We start from the raw sequence: 25841 nt of genomic DNA on the forward strand, positions 1-25841 counted from the left end.
ATTAAAGATATATCTATGCATAAAATTTCTAGCAATTGAAATAGTAATTGTGAATCTTATGCGATTCGAAGCGTTTAATGAACTGCTGAGATATATCTCTCTCTTTTCGATTATTCAGCGATTTCTAACAGCTTTTTTTTTTTCGCATGCAATGTTTTGTTTTGATCGCACTATTCACCTTCTCACTAGGCGTCCTATTCGAGACAAGATGTCACAAGTTGCTTTCATAACTTCTTGAGATCATGTGTGGAACAAAGAGTCCTTCTGTAGTTTTCAACACATCGTGAAAGAAAAATTAGGCGCTAGAGGTAAAAAAACAAAAGCTGAAATAATAATTGATTAACCTCATTTTATGCAAACATTCCTTTCTGAGAACCCGAATTTTCCATCCGTTTTTTTTTTCGTTTTAATGATTCAAAATAGCTTTTGCGAGATTTACACCTAGATTGCTTTCCTGTGTCGAAAACCGATATTCTCGATAAATACGGAAAAAGTCCATAAAGGGATAATAGAGTGGAATTGAAAAATACGAGAAGAGCGTATACATATAAAGTATGACCGCAACCAAGAAATACTTAAATAAAAAACATGGGCCAACCCCACTGTAGTTATCTCCCAAAACAATGCGTCTTACTATATGCTACTATACTAATATATATAAAGAAAGCTGGAGAAAAAATAAGTAAAACCATAGGACTTCGTAATAGCAGGATATAATAGAAAACACCTTTCTTCTAAAAATTGTTGAGGTTCCCGTGGCCGTTGCTACAATAATATTCCGTATATATACTCAGCTTAATCAATTCCATGTGAACTTATTAAAAAATGAGTTATTGTACTTTTAAGGTAATTCTAATGATATTCAAACATATTTAGCATTACGTTAAGCTTACAAAAACTTTTATTTGTTCTTCTCTTGACAGACATATGTGGAATATTTAAACTGTTAGGTGGAACTTGGGAATGTCTTTTAGAGGCCGATTTTGAAAAATTTAAACTGACTTTATTAACAGCGGTAGCACCTTTTACCATGTAAGAAAACATTGACCAACAGCAGCTCACTTACATAGACGCAGCGAGTTATATATTAGCTTAACTTAACGCCAAAGTCTTTTGCTACAGAAAGAAATGTTCCGGCAGAGCTCGTTCATTGAATGTAAGACGCTTTTAATGTGTCCAGTGAAGCTGTTGCGCTATGCAACAATGGGTGCTAACGATCAAAAGTAAGGCTGGAATAACTTAGCGGGTCGAAAAGTTCGAGTTGCTTTTGAATTACGCATCGTTAGCAGACGAAATTTTTGTAAATATTTACATTGGGATTCTGGCTATGAGTAAAAATTGAGCAAAGGGGTCTTCACTTAAACAATACTTTGTTTGCATCCATTTTAAGAACGTCGATTAGAATGTTGAAGAACACAAACGAGGCGACCACATTTAAGGACTTCGAGCGGAAAAACGACCTGGTTTGCTCTCGAAAATTGTTGAGTTGGCATGGTTGATGCGTTACTTATCAAATTATTATAGTACGTCTTGAATTGCATGTTATGAAAGGCTAAGAAGAAGAGATGTTATGAAAGATAAATAAGAAGAGTACAAAATAGATTTGTTATGTGTAATGTTATTATTATTATATTGTTATATTAGCTACCACAAGCAAAATGCCCCCCTTTGGAATGCCATTGCTGTAAACAAGAAATTTGCGTCATCAGAGCATCTTGTCCTTCCTGGGATTAGTATATCCTTTCCGTGCTTTTTAGTTTTTCAATTTGATTACACCAGCAGTGAACTGTCCTTTCGCTAAAGGCCGCTTTCCCCATGTTCCTCCTAACTTTTGGCGAGTGTAACCAGCGCTCTCAGCATTGAAAAGTGCCAAATTTATCATTATGCATTGATTTTTGCTATTAAACAGTATCTCTGCTCCTAAACTCATTATTCTCTAATGAGACTGAATCAGTTTGTAGCCAAGGATAACCAATAACCTGAAGTAAATATTGGATGATCGAAAACAGATTGACGGTTTTTAAGCCAAAATTTAGATAGATATGGTTTATGTATTTCAAAGCAATAAGTTTGCCATTTTAACCGAGATCTATCTGCCATTTTTTTAAGTAATAAATATCACTTTATTTATGTGGTTCTTGGGAAAAAAATTGTAGCAAATAATTTTTGCGTTCCCTCGTTGAAACTAGATTAACGCGATCAGGAGAGTGCTGCAAAGACCAAAGCAGAATAAACGATGAATACATCAAAATTTCCTATCGAACTTCTTTTAGTTTTTTTTTTTACAGGTAGCTGAAGACGTATATGATTTGGCATATTTATAGTAACTACGACCCTTTTATTTTATCGATGTTCCAGTCGATATTATTTTTCTATTAGCGTATTATATAGTAGAGATCCGAATCGATGGTTCCTCCAGGCGGCAGCGATTTATAATGTGCTATATAAATGAAACGATTCCATCCATGTCCTATCAAACACTTAGCATCGTCTGCTTTGGCGTCAGTCCTGAGCTTACAAACATCCTTCATCGTGTGGAAAAGCGTTTCGGTATGGAACAATCACTTCGTATAACAGTAAAACAGACGGGCTGTCGAAACACGGACTAGACATAGGAAAATATTTAAACGGATAATTAGAACTAGCATTAGCCTACTAAATGCTTATTGTACAACGACTCGAATGAACAGACGTTATTCGAAATCACAAAATTGAGAAACACTCGTTACCAACTTCAGAAATTGGTACTTCATTGTTAACTCATTGCAAATCAAGCGAAACCGGCGAAGGGGTGTTTGTAAGCGGTTTTCTCAATCGGATTTTTTTTACATAAAAGACATTTGTCCAGACAGTCCATATTATACAAACGTTATAGTAACCATCGTAGTCATATGTAGCTTTAGTCATATAAGTTCATTCTTTTTAACGGAATGAGATCAAAAACACGCTGGACCTGAAGCTGCAGGTGTAATCTATTAGAATCCCGGCTTCGCAAAACAGTCGTCAGACTGGAGGCGTCTGTTTTAAAAAAATATTAGTGCATGGCGGGAAGTTTTCAAAAGATACTATAAATACTCGCAATATAGCATTAGCGTTTGCATAGTACTTCATGCATGTTAACAAAAAAGTGTCTTTCGTTCTTTCAGCGTGTAATACAGGATAAGGATCATGATGCTTTTTTTTTGACAATATGATGCCTTTATAGTTGTATTGAGTAGTTTATGATTTAAAAATAATAAGTAATCTATAATTGGCATTCACTGATTTGAAAGAGACACGCGTCTGCAGAAAGACAGCAAAATCAGAGGTTCTAATCAACTTAATTCGTCGTTCCGGTGTCGTGGGAGCTAGTGGTCGTACTTGCGATTGCATACGTTTAATTCTTTCACAACTGATGACTAATCTTATCTTTTTATTTCATTTATTTCCGAGCTTACAAAGCCCTGCTTCTATATTAAGTAGAAAGAGTTTTTAGAAATAGATGTAGACTCTTGCTATGTCATCTGCGCATAGTTTTTTAGGGATGAAAAATAGTGTTTGCGGTGGACGTCTAGAGAAGCTAGTCTGTTAGCAGAACCTCGACGAACGTCATAAGGCAACCATAAACCATTAGGAATGAGCCTGCTAAAATGTATGTTTAACGAATGTTTTGAACGTCCATCGAGTAACGTGAATCAGTGATTTCCATACATCTCGATTTCTTGTCCCACGTTAAGGACCCCAGGTAAGTAACAAACTCGAAAGCACCTCCAAGAGCGCGTTCTCTTTGTTGATATCCTTCGCCATTATCTTCGAACAAGCCACTAGTGTATTTTTAATGTCTTTCCCAAGCTAAGAGGCAAATCTAGTGCTCATATATTATTATTATTATATGTTAATCGTATTTGAAAAGGACTCAGAACAGGTTTAGGTGAGGAGAACAGCTGCAGTCAATGGGACAAGTTGTCCTACATGAGCTAACTTCACATGCTAGATTTTTCTAATATGGTGTTTAACCTACAATACACTATTTAAACGATATTTTTGCCTATAAAGTACGATTTCATTCGGTTGAATCTTTCAAAAAATAACTAACCTAAAAATTCGAACAGGCGACAAATTCCGAAAAGGTGGATATGGTTTATAACACGGTAGTTACTACTCTATGATAACTACAAAAGAAGAAAAAGACAATAATCGTAAAGGAGAGAAGTTTATGATGATGAAGGCTTGGGGTGCTTTTGACGATAGACCATGTAAAAGTGATCCGATCATAAAGTTTCTATTATATTAGGAATCGTAGCTGAGTCTACCTTTCTGTTTCAAGTTTTACGTCCGATATCGCCATTAACCATTCCACCAGACGGCCGGCTGGCTCCCAATGCGAAATGAAGAATTAGAAATGAAGGATAGAACCTAGATCACAACGTGACTGGCAGGCAATAGTGTCAGATTAACAATTTTTTTAAATTAGCGCTCAGACACTGTTTCTTCGTCGGCTGATACGTGGCCGTTTATGTATTTTGGAAATGAGAATCAAAATCACAAAATGGATGTACGTGTAGATCATAAGATAACCCGTATAGCACAAATATAAACAAACAGGAGATCATATGGTAACAATATCTGTCTACGAAAACCGAAGAAAAAAATATAGAATTACAGATAAAAAAAAAATCAATGATACTCAATTGTAATTGTCGAAGACAGGTTTCGAGGATGAAGGGGTCAGTTTTACTAAAACACACTACACCACCATCAAGGATCGCATTATTTTAACGATAATAATACTAATCCCTTCCATAATGGGAGTTTTGACGAAAATCATTTTTTGTTTCTGTTGCGGTATTTTCTCCAGGAAACGGCATAGTTGTGAATTGCTTAGTTGTGAAGTTCTTCTGGCAGTTAAGAAAAAGATAAAAGCTTGAAAGTTAAGGTAGGTTTTAATTTGACATGCAGAAGTAGCTCAAGATAATGGGTCAGGAATAACTATGTCTAGGAGCACGCGGTACCTTGCACAGAATAAAGCATTTACATTTACGCAGAATTTTTGAGCAAATCTTTTGAGTTCTATGCTCGTATTGCTTCAGATGACGGGCTTCCAACACGAAATATTTCGTCGTCTTATGGAGTGATTAGCTGTAATGGAACACGAAGGAATGCGATTGGGGTACGTGGAGTGCGACAGGGAATGTTCGATTTGATCATCCTAACGAGTGCACTGATGCTACCTAAATTCGACCTGCTACCAAATATACAGGGAAACTGGAACCTTTAAGATGTGTGCGCACCACAAAGTACCCGGATTTTGGTCCTGTCTAATGGAGCAATTCGTAGAGTGAGGTTTTGAATACAAATTTCCAGCTTTAGCAGCAAATGTAGTAGACAGCAAACATGGCTGTCAATCATGGATACCTGGAACTGTTAAATCTAGAGCAATAGAAAACTAAGCATCGTTAAAATGTGATTTGAAAAAGAATTTAGAATAGATTTATTACAACCAGCGAGCTTCTTTCAAACATCATAAGAATTCGGGGATAGCACGAGTTTGATACTTCTTCGATAGAGTACTGAAGCGCTATTGAACTTCACCAAATCATTTGTCTCAAACCCGATCGGCCTGTTTCAAATCATACAACGTCCGCTTCAGAAAGTACACAGGCGCGTTTAGGCAATTGCTATGTACCTCACGTAAAAGTCTACCTTCCTTTTACCAGTCTTACGACCCTAAGGGGCGCCTGGTCGCGCTGAAATGGCGGCGTGTATCTATGCGAAAACTATGCAATAGACTTTCGTTAACTGGCTTCGCCTAACCGTGTTTTAGAAGCAATCATATTCATCATCATTTATATTTATGGCAGGAGTTTGAAAGCGAAGTTCATCCCTTGATGGTTCGATAAATTCGAGTGGAACAGGCATATACGGAAATCTGGGAAACAGTATTCTTTGCAGATATAGTGCTTTGAAATCTATTCCAACAAAGAAAACATGCCTTTTCATAGGGCTTTGTCCCGGTCGCTGGACGCCTAAACGGAACATCGGATCGACCCGAAGTGTCCAATACATGAAGTCTTTGGCTGCATCGCTAACGTCCTTAAAATAATCCTGCGAAAAACCATCTCCTATGGTCTGCCGTAGCTTTTCTTCGTTATACCTCGAATGCATAACCTGGAGAGGTGACTTACCATAGAGAAGTGCATGGGTCGTTATGCCCACCGTCCACCAGTCTACTTCTTTGCCGTAATACTTTCTGCACATAATTTCAGGAGCCATATAGTACAGGGTGCCGCGAAAGGTTCTAGTTCTGCCGTTCGCGCATTCATCCAGACATTTTGCTGCACTAAAATTAGCCAGTTTGATATAGCCGTTACACTGTATCCACATATTGCCTAGTCTGATGTCCCGGTGAATGATATTAGCAGCGTGGAGATATTCGACAACTAATACGAGTTGAGCTATCCAAAAAACTGTAAGATCTTCTCCTACGTGTTTGCAATTTGTGTAGGCAAGCAAAGTTCCGCAGGGTGAAAGTTCCATCATAAAGTAGATATACGCATTGTCGTAGAAAGTTTCATATAACGTTAAGATAAAAGGGTAGTCAACAGCTAAAAGAATATGCTTTTCACGCATTGCTGCTTTGCCATGATTCTGTTCCTTTTTAACTCTTCGTAAAGCGTATGACACGCCATTTTTGTCTCGTTTATCTATACATTGAAGTATTGTAGTGTGTCCGCTAAAACCTAGTACCGCTATGAAATCAAATTCGTTACGGTGAAATTGTCCGGACGGTGGTGCTAACCTTGGTGCTCGCGTCAGCTGCCGGTAACGGGCCGTGAACTCTGCTACCTTGGCCTTTTGGTCATCTTCAAACGGACAGTCATAAATCGACGTACTTCGCTCTCCCACTCCTGGCGAAGGTGTAGCCCATAGACATCCTTTATACCAACCAATATTATCGTTACCCACAAAATCCAACACAAGCGCATTTTTCCAGCCTCTTACTATGGAGAAAATTGTTTTGAATTTTGACACTCTTTCTCCCATCTTTGTGTGCCCGCTATTGGTACTGTTGGTGACAATGATCAATAGACTGGTCGAACGACATACGGATGCTGACGAACTTCCGGTGTGACTGACAGCAGGGTACGACGATGGAATCTCTGGGACATAATTTTAGGTGGGTCTTAAACAACCTCGTCATGATCTTTCCCTCATCATCGTTTCTCTCAGTCAATGGTGACTAGTTAAAGACAGGCGTTGTGTTTCAACAATATAATTGACGACTGTCTCAGCATCACTATCCGTCCTGATAAGTAAAACAACGCGACTATCTATAGTATGCGCGAAGCCCTTCTAACGTAAAAAAGCTTTTAACATCAAGAGTCGTCACCTGTGTATTTTATCTACATTAAAACACAGAATAGCCATGGCAAGTATTTATAGCCAAATAGTACACTCTCTAATCGCTTGACGAAATTGAAGCATTTTGTCTTTAACCTGCAGCACTACATAGCTTTAGCCATTGACGTTTCTCTAAACGTTACTACGGGGGTTGTGAGATGCGGGCTAGACTCCGTAGCCGCGCCATGTACGCGGCCCACTCGTTATTGAAAAACAACTTTTTGGTAACAATAAATGAAAACAGTTGTCCCTAAGACAAAACCACTAAACTACAATGGAGTCATATATGATTGTCAGCCTTTGTATATAGGCCCCTTTTTTATTCAGTCTGTATCTCTATCAGTCTATGGATCCGAAAATACAACGAGTATTCCTCGTACCTAATTAGAATAGCTCACGCTGACTTCATTCGAAGTATCACAAATACAAGTAGAAGACGTATTCCATAGTAGCTGAATATTATCTGAGGCATGTGTTACCTCTGGTGAAATAATTGCAAAGATAATCATAATATATTTAGAAATTCCATATAGTGCATAGGGAGGAGACAACCTACGTGACGAAAAACGGCGAAAAATGTTTAAAAAATCACAATCGCATTTACTAGAAGTACTATTAATAATGATAGTCCCGCCCTTTTTAAGATAATGATATGGATCTTCCTTACCACGGTAGGGGGGTTACCTAGCTAACCTTCACCCATAGATGTACAAACCATAGGTACTTAACTTGTATGTTCGAGAATGAATATAAATAAAATAAGTTATAAAACACAATGCTAACTGTTTATAGAAATGAGTTACAAACATGTTTAGCATTGCTCTAGAAATTGCACTGAACTTACAACGTCTGCTAGTGACCGAAGAAAGGTTGCATTTACCCCCTATACTATACTGAAATTTTGCTTGGATGGCTAAATCTCTGATTGAACATTGATAAATGAGCCATCAAGAAAACAGAAAGGAAACTTAATACAAGAATCTACCCAGAAAAGACAAACGCTAAACCAATTAAAGGAAGAGGACCACAGGCTAAGTAGTAAATGACAGTCGAACGCACACATATTTCGAACAAGGATTCAAATAATAAATCTATTCCATTCTAACATACAGGCGACAAGGGGCCATGTTGAAGGGCATCATTTCGATGATAGCTTGTACTACTGATATTAACAATCCTATCTTTTCAAACCAAGAATTTGCAGACAGATTGCGGAACCTTTCAAAAACAGCGTCAGTGCTTGCTATGGTCGCTTCTGTGTGTAGAATTGGATTGACAAAAAAAACAGTTGCGAAAACTGCATGCCTGGAAAAAAATACAAACGTGGAATAATCCTATAAATAAATGCCATATTTAACTGTGCAGAGCAAAATAAGTAGGGTTGATTTTTCCCTTTGAAAATCCACGGTCTCGATTGTTTCCTGATAAAAATAATCAAACCTTCTTCCAAGGTCTAATTGTATGCCTATTGGATTGCCGTCAAAAAACTAGATGGTCTAAACTGGATCGGATATCTCACATTTGCTTAGAAGAGCTATTAAGCTTTCCCCCCGCTTACACTAGGGTATATTACGGGATTTTTTGTACCTTGTTTGTTTTTTGGAACAGAAGACTAAGTTTACGCTGCAGATATTGCAGTGTTATCATCAATCTTTTTCGTCAAACAAAGTCCACACATAAAACAATCATGAGAGCTGTTAAAGCCATTTCCGAGATCTCGGTCCAGATGTACATATAATAACGCCAATTTATTTTCCGCCTCACAAAAAATACAGCGTTTTACTTACCTTTTAGCAACAGATGTATTTATTGTATATTTAAATTTCTTCCACCTTTCAACCAACTTGCTTGTTCTATAAATCCCATTAACATTCTCAAATCTAAGGTTAATGAACTCATTGTGATAAGATCCTTTCATAATAAAACATTCTACTTTATTTGTCCGTGCATGGGAAATGTGTTGATCTGATGCTAAAAAAAGTTCACACTCCGGCTCTCGCAAGGGCACTTTATAACATTTTCTATGGCTAGTGTGGCATTGTGATGGAGAAAGATGACACTATCTCATCTTGCAGGTCTTTCCTGTTAGACAGTTTTGTTTGCCCGATGAGAGTTAGCCATATCGAGCTGTCAGTTAAGCCTAAAGACGCAGATAGTAGCCTTTCTTGGATGAAGATCTGGCTTAATTCTAGGCTTAAGTAGGCGTACGCTTCGAGGCGATTCATTACCTTCTTTGCTTCATATTAAAACGTAGACAGAGTACTTCTCGTTACCTGTAGCGACTCTGCACAGGATCGTGGTACTATAATGTTAAAGGATAACGGAGAGCTTATTGTTCCTGTTCTTAACACAGTTTACGAGGCACTCAAACTTATAGGTCAATCTCTTTAAGGGAAAACTGTTGATGATAGCCGCATTTCACCTTTTTGGCCAATTCACGAGTTGTCTTCCTTTAAAAGTTCGTTAGGCGATCCCCATCAGTTTCGGATGGTTGACTAGAAGTACATCCTAAAGGTTCAAGACAGTATTTCTGGACTTGAAACACCGCATTTGAATAACCCTTTAGGCAAGGTACCCGTATCATAGACCGAACAAACATTTGGCAGCTTCTTGCTCCAGAAGCGCCCAGTCTAACGCTTAGTCTGAGACAAAACTAACTGTTGAACTAACGTGCTAACGTTACCACCGACCTATGAATTAAGGTGGCTACTCGACTTGTTACGTTCAAATGCGACATTTTAACCCCAAAAAAACACTCTCCCCTGGGCTCACAATGAAACAAACTGTCATCGTTTGCAATTCATACAAGAGTGTCTTAGATAAAGCTAACGTAAGTTTTCCAGAGAGTCTCAGAGTGGGTTTCTATTGCACTGCTCAAAAGGCCAATGAGAAAGTTAGGCGACCTCATAAGATTGAGCCGCCTTTTAGACTTAGCAATATTTTTTGGAATGCCATAGGGTCACGCAATTCTGTGGACGACCGGTGCTCGAAATTTAAGTTCTTCTTTTATCAGTTTCATTCTGAATACGTTATTGTCAGTCGATCAAAAAACGTCTTGTAATATTACATAGGGATAGAAATAGTAAAAGTTAACAGTTTAGCTGTTTGTAAATCTGAAATTCAGTTACTTCAGCGAGAAAACTTTATATGTCATCAAAAGCAATCTGGGTTACGTAAAAACCCGGGCCTGATACGTTTGGAAAGCAATATATTGCTAGCCTATTAAAAGAACTATATAATTCTAATCAAATAGAAAATGATGAAAATTTTACAACTAGGTGTACATATTGTATTAAAAAGTTGTAGGGTGATTTTGACCCGTTTTAGAGATCTTTATACTCGTCTTCGTTCTCTGGAGGGGTAGCTTCAAAGGTAAGATAATGCGCTGTGAATTTCTTTAATTGGCGCAGTGTAGGCACGTAAAGGTGAGAGGTCGGAGGATTGACTCGATATGGATATAACTGTCTGAAATAAATTTTATTAAAAAAATGTACCTTGTTTTACCGTGCTCACGCCAGGCCGCCGGAGAGCTAGAAGAAACATATGACCAACCATCCGGTATATGAAGCCTTCGCTAGTCGCAAAAAAATCGTTTTTTGAAAAATTATTTCTTACTAGCTTTTTAACGCCTGCTTCAGTATAGAGCCTGGGCATAATGTGGAGGGGCAACTTGATATAAGAAAAAGGAATAGGTGGTTATGCTTATGGTTCACTAATTCACTTTCGCGCCATAAGAATTTCTGCAAATGACCTGATCTGGCGCCGTATGTCGTTCTGTAGGAAAAAAGAAGCTGGTCTTCTTTAGCCATTGGTCTAGGCATATTGCCGTATCAAAATCTGCCAAGTTTATATAGCTCTCAGTGCAGATCCAGATATTATCCGGTTTAACGCACCTCAGCAGGGTGCCAGCTGCGTGATAAAATAGATAAACATTTCTTCGAAAAGCCTCATAAAGCTTTATTATGTAGTAAAGCAGTAGCTGAAAGGATAGTTTTTGCACCATAAGGTTTTTGCATGTTCACCGTTTGCAAGGCATGTTGCTTAGAAAACTTGGAACACCTTTACCCACTAAAACAATGCTGAGATCGAAATCAGTACGAAAGAGTTCGGGCGATGGTTGTATTTGCCCCGGTCTTTTTACCGAGCGGTTAACTGGGCTCTTTTGGCTATTTGATAACCATCTTCATGTAGATAGTTGTCAATCGATCCATCTTGCTACCTTATGGGCAAAATTCTATTTTTCCTACTATTCCTGATAGCAAGGTCAGTCTTATACTTTTTTATTTCCAATAAGGGGATTTTTCTTACTGATTTCAACACTTGTTCCTATGTATGCTCACGCGCTACAGATACATGTTATAGTCGCTCCTTATGCCGCTGCTTATCCACAAGGCTGACTGAGCAGGTCATAATAATTAGGAAATGATGATGGGATTACAGATTGGCAGAGTTTGGATACAATAGAAAAACCACAGGGAAAAAGTTTCCAGTATGGTTCTTGGGAGATGTAAGCTTAAATCACCGTTTCTATCATCAGTGACTATCATGATACAAACGCATTACTGCAGCCCGAAGAATCAGTTCCATGTTCCGGTCTTCGGAGATTTTGCTTCAGCTCGTCTAGAGTTGATGGTAGGGTACGTTTATACTAAACGAGTAATGTGGGCCGATTAGAATCCTATGACACGGGACGATAAACGGAACGCACTTGCGGCTATGTGGCTTGACAAATGTCTCACTACGAACGCGGGCGTCGACGGTCTAGTATAAATTCAACAATGTTTGCTCGTCTGCGCTCTATTTAGATGACCCGTTCGCTGTAAACGATTTCCTCGAAAACACTGGAATGAATTAGTACAGATGTTTTCCTTGCACGAAGGGATAATTTTCGAACATTTCTAAAAACAGACTCCCTAAACCATCACAAAGATTGCGCTTAAGTTATGAGATTGTGCTCGTTAAGGCGCCAATATGCTTTAGCGCACCTAAGTCAAGATTGAGCGATTGTGCCTTCAGTTCAAAGCAGATTCAGTTTGCCTAGGAGCTTTATGTTTTACAACGACGGACGCTTAAACTGTTTAAAATAGTGTTGTTGTCCTACCTGCTAAGTCTTGAATGCATGGTAACGATTAATGCCAGAGATGTATTTCTTAACTATAAAAAGAGCAAGCTAAAACACTTATTTATATCCTTCTCGGGCATTATCCGTACTAGACAGACGCACCGCGCGCCATGCAAATGTTACTCTATACCTGTCCTGCTCTAGCCTAAAGAGCGTTAAGGCTCGCTCTGTCTGAATATGAATTCTGAACCCAACTTTGTTGCTGCTCTGTTGCATTAAGCTCACTGTCCCGCCTTGTTGTAGTCCTTACCGTACTATTTAATTACATTACTTCAGCTACTGCGTTACCTTGCTCCAATTGCCCAGTTCCAAACCAAGACCTAAGCATGCGGGGCCGAGAATTTAATGGGTCAGAGTCTCACAGTGTCACACAAATGCTTTAACAGTGATGTCTGGTGTGCATAATCCCTGAGGAGTGTCGTACCCCTCTCTTTAATTATCTCACAACCCTACCGTATCCCAAGTTATTGTTGCGCTAGCCTTGATTTGTTCTTCATTCGCACCATTTTCTTCTTCAAAACCGAAGCTTCTACAAAACGCCATATGAATATTAAGCGCTTGAGAAATGAGCAAGTAGATGATGTTTTTCTTTTTTTTGTGAGGCTATTTTTCTAAAGTTCTCAATTGTTTCTTAATGAAAATAATAAAATCTTCTGCCAAAGTCTATTTGTATGCCTATTGGACCGCCGTCGAAGAACTAGAATGCTTAAACCCGATCGGATATGGTGCGAATTCTCGTTTTTAAGAAAACCGCACCAAAAAGGTTACTTGCTTCTATTTATATAAGTAAATGGGGAAATCATAGGTGCTACTTAGTGTGGAACTGTTGCTTCAGAACTACCATCAAATAAATCTATAAACAGCCATCAACAAATAGTGTCAAAGTCGCTTTCACACATAGCTATGTGTGTACCGATATACCTTACTAACGGCCTGAAAGGTGGTACGATATATCCACATTAGGCTATTATAGGAAGGGGACCAGGCGAGATAATTGTAAACGAGAAGATACACAAAGCTTGTAGTACTAGTTATTGAAGATTGGCATTGTTATGAGTCGAAGAAGAACACTTCTTAATAGCATAGGTTTATTATCTTCTCCTATTTATATTTACAGAAATGACTGGTAGGTAGAGTAGATGTTGAAATTATGTCTTATAGTGCATTTTTCATTAGCGAACACGAATTAATTTACTATGTACCTTCAGTAATATAAAGATAATTTGTTTCGCTCTATATATAAGCTTTCCTTACTCACATAAATCAACCAGCCATTATATTTACAGAAATTTTGGGAAAATATAAGCCTACAAAATGTATTTTAGACAGTTCTTTGTGCAGAACAGAATGCACTCAGAGCCCAAACAATTATTTCTCTACATGCTCAAGTCATGATTTTTTATTTTAGAATATCTTTATTGCATCTTCTGACACGCTATATAATTTCAGATTGAAGATTTTTTATCTTTCCTTTTTCTATAACAAATAGTTACATATTTAACTAAATGTATTGTCCTTAATAATTTCATAGGTTTCGATTGATGTATTAATTGAATTTCTGGCTCGATACCAATAATTAAATATCCTTATATTTTCATTTTATTCTCTTTATAAATTGATTGAATGCCACCAGAACTCATGTATTACATTGTTTTATACTTATAACTCATATATTTTTCACGACGTTTTAGGTTTTCCTGAGAGAAATATCCTGCACGAGAATCAATTTCAAATTTGCCGCCTTGACCTTCCAATTGATGTTTATTAGAAAGTCGCTCAGAACGCATTTTCACACCATTGTTATTTACAATTTCAGCTAAAACTATCAATGATTTTTAGGTTCATCGTTCAGATTTATCGATTGTCGTCAAGGGAGACTTCTCTTGTGTAAAGAATCATATCAAATTTTTACCTTTCGGGCCGAAAGCTTATAATTAGACAGATGAACGTATATGCGGTCCAATTCAACCCATCGAAAGCTTTCGATTGGTACCAGCGAAATATTCCTTTTCATAGACTCCGATGTAAAGATATTTCAGCCCGATGTTACCTAGACGAATAATTCAGTAAAAATTCGGCTTTTGGCCTTTTTCACTTCATATTTACTTTTATTTCTAAGAGAAAGTATTACATTTCCGCTAGGCTCGTCAAAATCTATTAGATGAAGTAAATTACCGACTTTAACAAAATGGTACTTTGTGAAGCAATAGAATATTTCATTTCGTATTTCCCTCTAAAAACTTTTGACAACAACCTGCTTACTTAAACTATTCATAATATTGACAATTTCTACAACTTCCCAATTGAAACTGATCAGACAGTGACTCAAAACAGCATTAAAAATGGGCATTGCCACGTGGGCGAGACGAAACCCTCAGTGGACTTTTAACCCTTTTCCCACCGAAGTATCCCTTTCAGGCACAGAAATGTGCATTGTGTTTATATTCACTTCGCGAAATCCATTGATCAGCGTCACAACATAGAACACCATGTTTTCACCCTTCAGGGGATATTTTCAACCTGGAAACGGACACTGAGTTATGTTGGATACGCATATATTGGAAGATGTAGTTCATTTTGGTTCCGTTCGGCAAATGATCTTGATCGGTATCAAGAGCGACCTCTTTGCATACACCTACATGTAAGTACTCAGCTACCGTTCTGTCAGTGGAAAAATATTTGTCCTGTATAAGAATGGAAAGTATTTCTTCTTCTATAAGAGTATAAAATATTTTGTCTTGTGTAGCACATGTATAAAACGATGTGCAAAAAAAATATCGCCAGAAAAGGACAAACATTATTAAAAACGACCACTGGACATTGCCCAGATGAAGATTAAGGTCTACGGCGCGACAAACAAATTGCCCCTAGGAAAAAATTATCCAATCGACTGCATTTTACGCGCATCCGTAATCGGGTTGACACTCTAGCGATCTGCCACAAAAAACCCAATCCGATTATTCTAAGGGTTGATTTCGGTCGGAAAAATAGACAAAGAAACACAAAATTTTACTGATATATAGATAAATAACGCTTGGTGAATGCTATATTGTCGAACATCTGTGCTGACACTCCAATAGGAATGCTCATCAATGCTACTTGCGCATGCGCTCCGCTATCTGGAAGATACATCCTATATTAACTATAGTCCACTTTTTTTTGTACCTGTTACGTTGGAGCCGGCGTCACTCTGTATTTATACATACATACATAAGCAAGTTGACGTTCGTCACGTATAAAGTTACTATTTATAGGAATTTCCTAACGACAAAAAACGTTATATTCATATTACGACGACAATTTATTATCAACGAATGTACATCGGCGTTATTCCGTCACACTCGATGTAAAAACACATCATATCGACACAAAAACATATCAACACAAATTTCGACCTTAAGGACAGTCGATGTGTCTTCAGGTGCGCAAATAGCTAATTTTAGGGTTCATACTTAACCTTGGCTTTACTACAATCATTTTTTCATCGTATGCATACAAGATAAACTCAATTATTTCAAAGGACAGGTAGCCTTTCAAATGTCCGAACACTCTATTTTCGCATAAACTTGTAATTATTAATAATAGTTGAAAAATCTAAAACCTAAATTTAATGCTATTTTCGCCGAAATAGCCGAATTATAAAAAATGCCAGTTTTTAGCAGAACCTCTTGTTACCAATCTAACCCTTTTCATCTAAAAAAGATATCGTATTTGGCCTATTCAGGCAAAGTGTGATAATGACATTGTTAAACAAGTTCCACAAACTGGTGTTATTAATCACTCGCTTACTGTAAATGATATATTAGAATGACTGGTGACCTCTCAATACTATTAAGTTTCTTGATGTTTACCTGATCTTGCGCAACATAGTTTGACCTCTCCGTTTGTATACAATTATTGCAAATCGTACAGGATATTATTGTAAAAAAACTATTTGTCCACCAAGAATACTCTTTCTACAGACTAGACCATGGATTTTTATTATTATTATCGGATGAAAATAATAGGTATATATGGTGTCTTTTTACGAGCGTATCGTATAGTAGCTTTAAGTGTTCATTGCCGGCCTGGGTCTAAGCTTACTTAAATGGGCGTCCTGATATTCACCACTACTTGTTCTAGCAAATACAATATCTTAAATGTGCTGATAACTACAAGATGTCCTAAATTACTTTATTAGTCATTATTAGTTCTTTCAGACAGTGTTTTAAAGACAGCATGTGACTATAGTCCTAAGGCTGTTGTTGCCGTGCAGGGTTCAGCCTACCTAAAGGAAACGATTGATAGCGTGGCGCTCTTCATGCTTCGTGTCGACAGAAATTCAAATGTTCATATGACCGCAAACCTGACGGTTAATGTATCTGTCATACAATCAGTCGAACTTTGATGCTTACTCATAAATATTATTTTTCGATGTTTTCTGATTAAGGATTTCGAGGCGTATGTATGTTTGTTGATTCTTTGATAGTTTCCAAACTGATTTGTTTATTCTCTGTATGAAGGCCACAATTAAATAAACATATTAATATTTCTTCGTGGCCGACGCTCGCGATCTCGCAACTTCACACCGTCGAATTTCTCTGAACACTATTATAAAAATCATGGGGTGCGCGAGTTCGGTTTCGTAATTACGCGGCTTCCGTCTGTGTACGTCTCCGGTTTCCTGTCACCCTCTCCCTATTATAGAAAAAGCTTCCTATGAAGAGTATCTTCTTAGAAATGTCTACCTGGGCAATAAACACATCGACTCAGGCAAGTGCAAGGCAATTGTTGTCTGCGTAGCAGAAGGAATAAACTTCTTTACACCGTGGCAGAAGAAATTTCTATTTCAACAAAAAAAACATAGGTGGATGACCTCCGCCTGTGCAGCAACTGGTTGAAGTGGCCATCCCCAAATTGTATACAAGGTCATGGAGACATCAACCAGCAGCCGACAGAAGTATACCGAGCGCCGCAAAAATTCCGAAAAGCCTGTGTAGCAAAAGAATTAGTAACGTACTTCAAGTGCCTAGGCTTAGCAAACGTGGTTTGGACCTACCGAAACGATGAAACCTTATCGAACTATGAGCTTGAAATGCACTTCCGTCAGACGTAAATTACACGAATTGACGAAGATGCCACAATGGAAGATGATGATGCTGGTGATAACGTTTCACATCTCAAGTTCATACTAAAGTACCACGAAGCACTAAAACAAGTTTGAAAATTGCAAAGTATTAAGTTACTGTGGCGGAGTATAAGGAGGAAAACAAGTGAAGTTGAGCTATAAACATTATTCCTCGTTCATATTTCACAGGTTGGAATTAGAGAAATATATTAACGCATCCATTATGGGCAACAGAACGCAGATTGTACCCAGTGCGTCCTGTCTCCAAATTGGCTAACACTACCGGAATCTCAAGGGCCACCAGATATCATTTGGATTTATAATTTAGTGAAACATTTGTAAGAATAACTTTATTCGCACAGACTGTAGTATTCCCCGTTGGCGGCTCTTGAAGCAGCGACCCCCTTTCGACCAAAGACTTGGTCGCTTAAACCATTGCATCGATTTTTCTAAATGCGTTGACCTTTCATGCTGGAATTAGCACGGAGAAACCTTTATTTGCCTATTTATAAAAGAAGAATAAATATGCAGCACGCTCGTGCCCTCCTTTTGCACCTGAGTGTGTTAATGGCCTCGCATCCTCGTTGCGACAGTTCCAACCTCACCTCGTAGTGCGTAGCCTCAGTTTTCTAACGGCCTTAGAGCCCCCAAATTTCTATTCATCATCGTATTGCACTTTCTCTTTCTGGGGCTTTTGCTGACCCGATTCGGGAGCTTTGTGTAGTATATCGCCGCCTATCCACCGTACGGCGTACAGCTGGTCTCCTTTCTCCGTCAAGCTTCCGTTCCTTTCTACTACTCCTTTGCAGCCGAGCTTTTTGCGTCGTTTGCTTCAACACCCATGACCCCATAAATCATCACCTGACGTCGCTATGAATACAAACGATTGTCCTCTCTAACATATATCTCTATAATCAAACGAAAGTCGGTTGAACGGATAGCTGGCCGCTTTCCAGGCCTCGTGACTCTGTCGCTTCCACTGATTTTGTCAGGTATGGGTTTCGTTTCTGGCGTCACTGAATAAAAGATGTCTGCCCAACGAGCTGAGTCATTTCGAGTGCGGGGCTTTCTTGAACCATGCAAAAATAAGACCCTGGTCTTTTATGCTGTCAACATTTATCTCAACGCGTTACACCTGTCAACAAGTCAATAAGATGTTCAATTACTGTTTTCTTTTCAATAACTAAGTGTGATATGGTACTTCTTTCATATTATTTAGATAATGGATTGTCATTTGTCCTAAGAACTTATTCGATGGTGTACTTACTACTTTAGTTAATAACAACCGCCCTGCTGGAAAATGTGTAGGTTCATACAGGTGAGTGAGTGTCAAAATGTGGTGAATCTAAACGAGCCGCTAAAGAAGATATTATCTAACACAGGTATTTTATACAGCGCAAGATCCACATCTTATTCAAGCATTGATGGACTGCGATCGATCATTATACATATTGTTTATTTAAAAGCGCAGTCCTTTGTTGGAGCTATTAAAAAATAACATGGGATATTGAGGCAACTTCAGTGAATACGAAGTAGCGAAACAAATGTCGTGGTTTTGGAAGAATTTTATATAGATTTTACATTAATTAGTAGAATGTCAAATGACTACAGAAGAACCTACCCTAAAAAGAGCACATATAAACAATTCAACTGGCGAAACTGGTCTGTATATTTGGCTTCTCGACTTGGAATCTCACTGTATATCAAGGTGCAATAGATGAGTGAGCTCGGAGTGCATTTTTTGAAAGATTGATGGTCCCCGTGTTGGTCTAATGGGTGATATGTATGCGTGCTAGGCTGAAGCGATACGTGGTGACCCATCATATTTCAACTTTTGCCGAAATCAGCGGTTTGGTGGAATGAACCGGACGTAGTGCTCGATGCCAACAGTGATGACCTTCACTTATGCTGCTCCGACGTAACATGCAGAAAGCACAATTGGTCTTCCAATACATTCCTTGTAAATACAACTAAATTACACGAACGTGCGGTAACACTAACAGTGAATGCATGTCTTAATTTTTCATAGTTTCTATTAATATTTTCGTTTCTTAAGGCTTTTTACACGTCCACACATCAACGCTGCGGAGAAGTCTGTAAATCTTTCTCTATAATGACTGCGGGTCTGTCCATCGCCAGGACAAATTTATTCGTGTTCATCAATTGGAAAATAATAATATCACTATCGATGCTTGATTGGACAGAGAATTCCTCCAAAAAAGCCCCATGTAAATATAATTTAAGGCATGGTTTTTCTATGGATAGTCGAACGATCATATGGAGGAAATTTCCGTTTTATAGATGAAGAGAAAAACATCATATTTTAGGATCAACGTATCCGTCATTTTGTCGTGCACGCCGTTATTGGCACAATGAATCGTGCGATGGTTAAATGTAAGCAACCAGTGCTGCATCCTGTTAATGTTGTGACCCGCCTTAACTTACAGTTTAACTGGTCTGTTAATTACTGGAAAATAGCAGGCCATAATATAATAGTACGAATAATAATAACCATAATAGATTACATTGACATTCTCAGTATTAACCTAAAACTAGCATTGATCTAAAAGGAAATAACATATATAAAACCCGATTTTTACCCAGCAGCTATACTTAGGAAAAACCAATAAGGCATTAGCGTTTTTGGCTGCTTACTAAAAACCGTTGCCAACTGAGCAACCTTGGAACATGACGGAATAACAATTACAACATATTTACATGTCGTACAGATACGAATGGCCCGTTTCTACATGTGACGTCAAACAAGGCCACCTCGAACGCCTCTTGCCGCTTTGTCGTGCTGCGAAGAGACATTTCCACGGTTCCTTTGGCGGGCTTTTCCGACGCTTTGTTTTTCTTACCGCCACGAACGTTGCTGTTGCTAAATGGTTCCATTGCCACGTCATATATTATTTTTCTCTCTATCACGATGAGCTGTTCCTGGCTACTCAATATCAGAAGGCGTCGTGCATCAGATTGTCTGACTTAAATTGACGGAGGAGACGCGGCAAACATACTAGAAGGTGAATAATCTGGAGGCGCCCGATTAAAACGACGCGATATTACTTCTAAATATTTCTAGGAAAAGACTGATTTGAATGAGCGTTCATGCCTTTGAAGAGAACAGTTGAAACTGTGAGAAAGATTTTATTTAAATAGCTAGTTCCGACGTCTACGATATACTAGACGCAGGCACTTTACAAATCAATAATAATCTAGAAAATGTTCTAGCTGAATCATCTGGACGAGCTTATGACGGTAGCTGGAAGAGCAACGTGTACTTAGTTAATAAGCGCTATTCCGGAATACAAGAAAAACGTACATTGTAATCAATTGATTAAGTAAATTTATTAAAGAACCGAAACCTTTCAGGACCCATTTCCGGCTAAGCCCACTGCGGCAGTGTATACAGGTACACCACGAGAAGGAAACTTCAAAAAATTACTGCGACCTTTATGCTTCGTACTACTTTTGGCAACTACTAGTCTTGGCCGTACCGCTCTTGGCAACAGTATCATGGTCAACATAATTTCGAGTTGGGAAGGTACCACTTATACTATGGTGTGGTATAGCAGGACGATCTTAAAATGCGTCTTGAGCCCTATGAATCGTACCATTATCTCGAACACAAACAACCTACTTTGCCTACCCGATACAATACCTATATATTCAATAATACATGATATTTTTCATATGTGAAACTACTTATGTTGATTGGCTACTATCTCTTGGCTAGCAGTAGTAAATATGTTTAATTACTAAATGCTTTGATTTCAATAAAACGATTTTACTTGTTAATCATCCCTAGTGGGTATTACAACATAATCTTAGCCTATCAAGTACTGTGCCGTCGTTTCTTTTATGCTCCCGCCTGTTTTCTGTCTCTTGGCGCCCATGTGGGGAACTTGCCAGGGTAGTTCTGTATTCTGCGTGCGTTCCCTCTCCCACATGAGAGAGGGAGTCGACTGCCGACTGGCGTTGGCGAAGCAGTCAACTTTACGAAGCTGGTAGTGCGCGATCGACGATTCAGATGGGTCTAGCACAGTGACGGGTGATGATCGTCCGTGAAAAAGCATCCCGTAAAATGAAACCCTACTGAATGGAGAGTTACGCTGTGCCAATCATCAGCGTCTTCGTCTAGTTACGTTCATTCGTCTTCATTGCTTTTTCCCATATGGCCCATCGGAGAGGTTTCGAGTGAAAGAAGTTTTCTGGTAGACTCAACAGCATTCGCCGACGGTAAAAACGTAGAGAAACATCATATATGCTACGCGCGCTGTGCATTTTTGCGGCGTGGAGTACAGACGTGAACTGGTCTAACTATACATTGAAAGCGGTGCCTAAAAAAACTCAACAGTGTCAATTATTGAAAATGATTCGGATTACACTCCTCATACTCGTGCTCAGCGTTGTCCTACAAGGTATGATTGAGTCAGCGTAGAAATAACGGAAATTATTTAAGCGTTCATTGTTCTTGATTTAGACAGGCGGGCGGGCGGGCGAGCGGGCGGGCGGGCAGGCAGGCAGGCAGGCAAGCAAGCAGGCAAGAGTGGGTTTTATCTGACAAGTTGTTCTATGCGTCACGCATGACTCCTCTGGGGTAGGGTGAAGCACAGGACCCGTTGACACTTCCAAAATACAGGGTCATTATGTATGAGAGAACAGAATAATAACAGTGTACCTGATTCTCTAAGATTTGCACGCCTTCATATCTATACCGTGTCCAAAATCGCTGCTTTGCCATCATACTTTACGATGTTTTTTTGAGAGTAACCGGCACATTACGCTAGAATTTAATAACTTCCGGTTCATAAGTCGATAATTACTTTCTGAACTTCGCTAGTACTGGGAAAAAAGTAAGCGGTGCTACTTTCACAAAAAGCTGGCAAAGCTTCTACCACTAATATGAAGAAAAGTTCCTTTTACTATAATCTCCAAAACCTTCACTTTAGGTAACAGTATTGGCAATCGCCTTAACTCTGTATATGACCAACCCAATCCTTGTCAATACGCTGTACCAGTAGCATGGTCACAGGAAATTTCACTCCTTAAACTACTCTCAAGCTAATACAGATTGAACAAGCTATAATGCTTCGGAAAAGGTGTTTTTTTACCTCTAACTAATCAAATAACAGCAACAAATTGGGGCCTATCACAACCTAGAGGAATCACGGCATAGTCTCAGTGTTGAACTATGGAATTGAACCAGCTAAATGAGATGAGTTCAAGTAATACGGCTCGGATTATGGCATTTATTACCTATTTTTATTTTCGTATGGAGGTACGAAGATGGAATCAACTATACGAGAATGAGAGTAATATAACGTTGCATTAGAAGAATACATGCATCAGTAACTTTTGTATTTACTACTGCTCCACATAAACTTCAGATCGATGTAGTCGCTGATAAATATTTCACAGCTAGAACCTGTTTTCATTGACTTAACGCTCTCTCGTCCTTTGCCGACCTCTAGTTCGAACTTAAATATCCGTATCGTAATTATATTGTATAAAAAACAGTGGTAAGATATTGCATCATCTAACTGCGCTCTTTGTTCGTGCTGCCATTCTGATAAATTTCTGTTTGTCTTTTCTCTTTCAAGCTTGCACAGAAGTACCGTGTTCGGACAAAGGAACATGCAGTAAGCGTTAGCAATCGTACTTATCTGCCTGTTTATATAATATCTTTATATGAATTATTTAAATTACTGTTATAACGTTAAAGTACTACTTAAAATTATCAACATTTCACCTACTTCAATATATTATTCTAGATACGGCTTAATTGAATACACTTTGTTAATATCGTCGATACTTCTTTGTTACTCCCTTAGAGGCTCCGCATGAATGTGGTATGCTGTTATTTTTATAGACGTGTAAATTTAAGCGATACCGAAAAAACATGTTAGCACTCGTTACAAGACGCCTACGAAGGGCTTTCGTGAACAAACACAGTGTGTTAAAATTCAGTGAAGTCATGCACTATTTGAGTGACCTAAAGATTTTCAGGATTAGCGTTAAAGAAATATGGTTCCATGTCCTATACACGCCAAATCTGAAATGTTGCCTTAATTAGTAACTGTTTTCTATGTCTTATTGAGTGTAGTAAGAAAAAATATCCTGGATTCAAGAAACACAACGCACCAGGTGGCGCCTTGTCGATAATACGATTTATCGTGGCAACAATGGAATTACTACCAGCAATACAAACGGGATCTTCTTGCAACGAAACAGAGCTTTTCGTGAACTCACTCTGACGTACTAACTGTGTACATAGATCAATGCGTCACGGGGAAAAGTGGCGACTGCCTATTCATGCATTTTGAAAAAGTATTCATAGATTTGATGGACCTTCCTCACTTGACCACTTACAGCAGTCGCTCGATGCACTACCTTACTTCGATCGAACTAGTTACATGAGGTATACAACATTACACTGTCCGTATCTTATTTTTATCTACTGTGAATATCAAATATGAGCCGAACAAGCAAGAAATGCGTTCACTCATTTACGTGAACGCATGTATGTTTCCTTCTGCTTATTTATCAATCGTTGATTGTTCATCTAGACCGGCCGGTTAAGTGAAGTAACGATAATTGTAAAGTTCTTACAGACAGGAAGTGCATCATTTTCTGTTCAAAATGAAGCACCACGGCGACGACAGCGCCATACAAATCAATACGAACAATCGTATGACATGGCAGAAGCCAAGTTAATATCAACAGTCGCGCCGGGTGGCAAAGTTTCTGTTCTGGCAGTAACGCCACTTTAAAACGACGCTGTTCCTGTCGTATCGTAGGCGCCCCAAAGACGCTTGAATGAGATTATTTCTTTTCGAGCTATTGCCGGCGATGCACGCAATATTTTTTGAGAGGCGCTGTTACTACAGCTCTACAGCCGTGGTAAGTGTCCTTGTTCATTCGCTGTTCACTGCCACTATCAACAATACTGTTGTTTGAGTTGTCTTAACGAAACGGGGTCGTGCCGAAGGCGGGCCGTCGAACAACGGTTCGCAATGGCCTGCTCGTTCTCCGCTAGGTGCTGGATCTGTTCATGAATTGGAGAAGCCATAGCAGCAGCTGATGCTGCCGCCTCTAGCGTCGTTGCCGTCGTCAATAAAACCAGCAATCAATATTTAAGTGCTGATACCTGTTTCTTGCCTATATGCCCACCCTTTCCTCACCCAAGTTATTCTGTAGCAGCTGCAAAATTTGCAGTCTCAGCTAACAGTCCCGTTGTTTCTGGTGAGCTGTTTGTGGGTCTTTTATTTAACGACAGCAGCACTTCCGGGAAAAGGGGAGCGGGGGGCAGCTGAAAGGCAAGAATATATCGAAGCCTCCTTGTCAGGAGGCTGTCCATGCGTGGGATCCTCCACAGTTTGTTGAATGTAGAGTTGTCCTTGTTCGTAGAGCTGTTGATGCTACTGTTAACAGAGTTGTTTGAGTAGTTGATTAATTCTGTTAACAGAGTGAGGTTTTTGGACTTGCCGCATTTAGGTTTAGTCACTGACCTCTGATAATTACGGAAGTTCCATAGCTGCGTGCTAAACTTCTTGACTTACTGAGCGAAGTTAAAAGTCTACGCGGAAACCAGATGCCGGCAGTCTTTCTCGTATTCTAGACACGTCATATGTATTCAGATGCCCTGTTGAGGTTACACGAGAGTTTTGCTTAAGCTTCTTGTAACAGCTATGATGTTATATGTCTATGATTTTGCGGCGGCGGTAAAATTGATGATTTATATGAATGATGCAGCTACCGACCTGACATGAAAATCATCTCATGCGTTACCGGTACGGTACACCGGATTTCGTGATACTCGAAAAGTTTTTAATAGTTTAGCGAGTGAACTTTAAATTATTTGAATATACATATAGGTAAAAAAAGGAAATTTCGGACTGATGATTCAAATAAGTTGTGACCCCAACAGCTAGTAGCGTCCGAAAATTAGTACAGCCAGTGAAGCTCGTTGAGGTTGACGTTTGAAGGCGCTGGTGGGCATTGAGTTGTAACTTTCCAACAAAATAATTTCCGCAAATTTATAAACGATATGACAAATTTCTATATAAAAATTTGAAAATAGCCGAACTTTTGCTCTCTTACCGCAAACTCGTGCGTGTGTCAACTTTATTATTATTATTATTAATTATTATTTATATTAATTATTGAAATGACAATTTACATTTCAACAAGCATTTTACCGATTGCTCCAAGAATGCGGACGATATGGAT

At 38.8% G+C, this 25841-nt stretch overlaps 2 protein-coding genes across 4 annotated transcripts in view; one reads left to right on the forward strand and one right to left on the reverse strand.

The window, feature by feature from the left end:
• Nucleotides 1-5435: 5435 nt before the first annotated feature.
• On the reverse strand, nucleotides 5436-7037 carry LOC111251096 (uncharacterized). Its single transcript, XM_022807385.2, has 2 exons — nucleotides 6779-7037; nucleotides 5436-6319 (listed from the first exon to the last, which is right to left on the reverse strand). Exons 1-2 carry the CDS (start codon nucleotides 7021-7023, stop codon nucleotides 5800-5802), a joined length of 765 nt encoding a protein of 254 aa, XP_022663120.1. The 5' UTR covers nucleotides 7024-7037; the 3' UTR covers nucleotides 5436-5799.
• Nucleotides 7038-21606: 14569 nt separating this feature from the next.
• Nucleotides 21607-25841, forward strand: part of LOC111252066 (protein Skeletor, isoforms B/C-like) — an 80131-nt gene continuing 75896 nt past the window's right edge. Inside the window, exons 1-2 of one of the 3 annotated variants that reach the window (XM_022809431.2) lie at nucleotides 21610-22030; nucleotides 23213-23251. In XM_022809431.2, the coding sequence (XP_022665166.1) occupies nucleotides 21874-22030; nucleotides 23213-23251 (196 nt within the window). In that variant the 5' untranslated portion in view covers nucleotides 21610-21873. Of the gene's footprint in view, nucleotides 22031-23212; nucleotides 23252-25841 lie in introns of all 3 variants that reach the window. The other 2 variants (XM_022809433.2, XM_022809432.2) reach the window with 2 other exon arrangements.

Source organism: Varroa destructor, unplaced genomic scaffold (genome assembly GCF_002443255.2).
Source record: "Varroa destructor unplaced genomic scaffold, Vdes_3.0 BEIS01000005.1, whole genome shotgun sequence".
Taxonomy (NCBI): Eukaryota; Metazoa; Arthropoda; class Arachnida; order Mesostigmata; family Varroidae; genus Varroa; species Varroa destructor.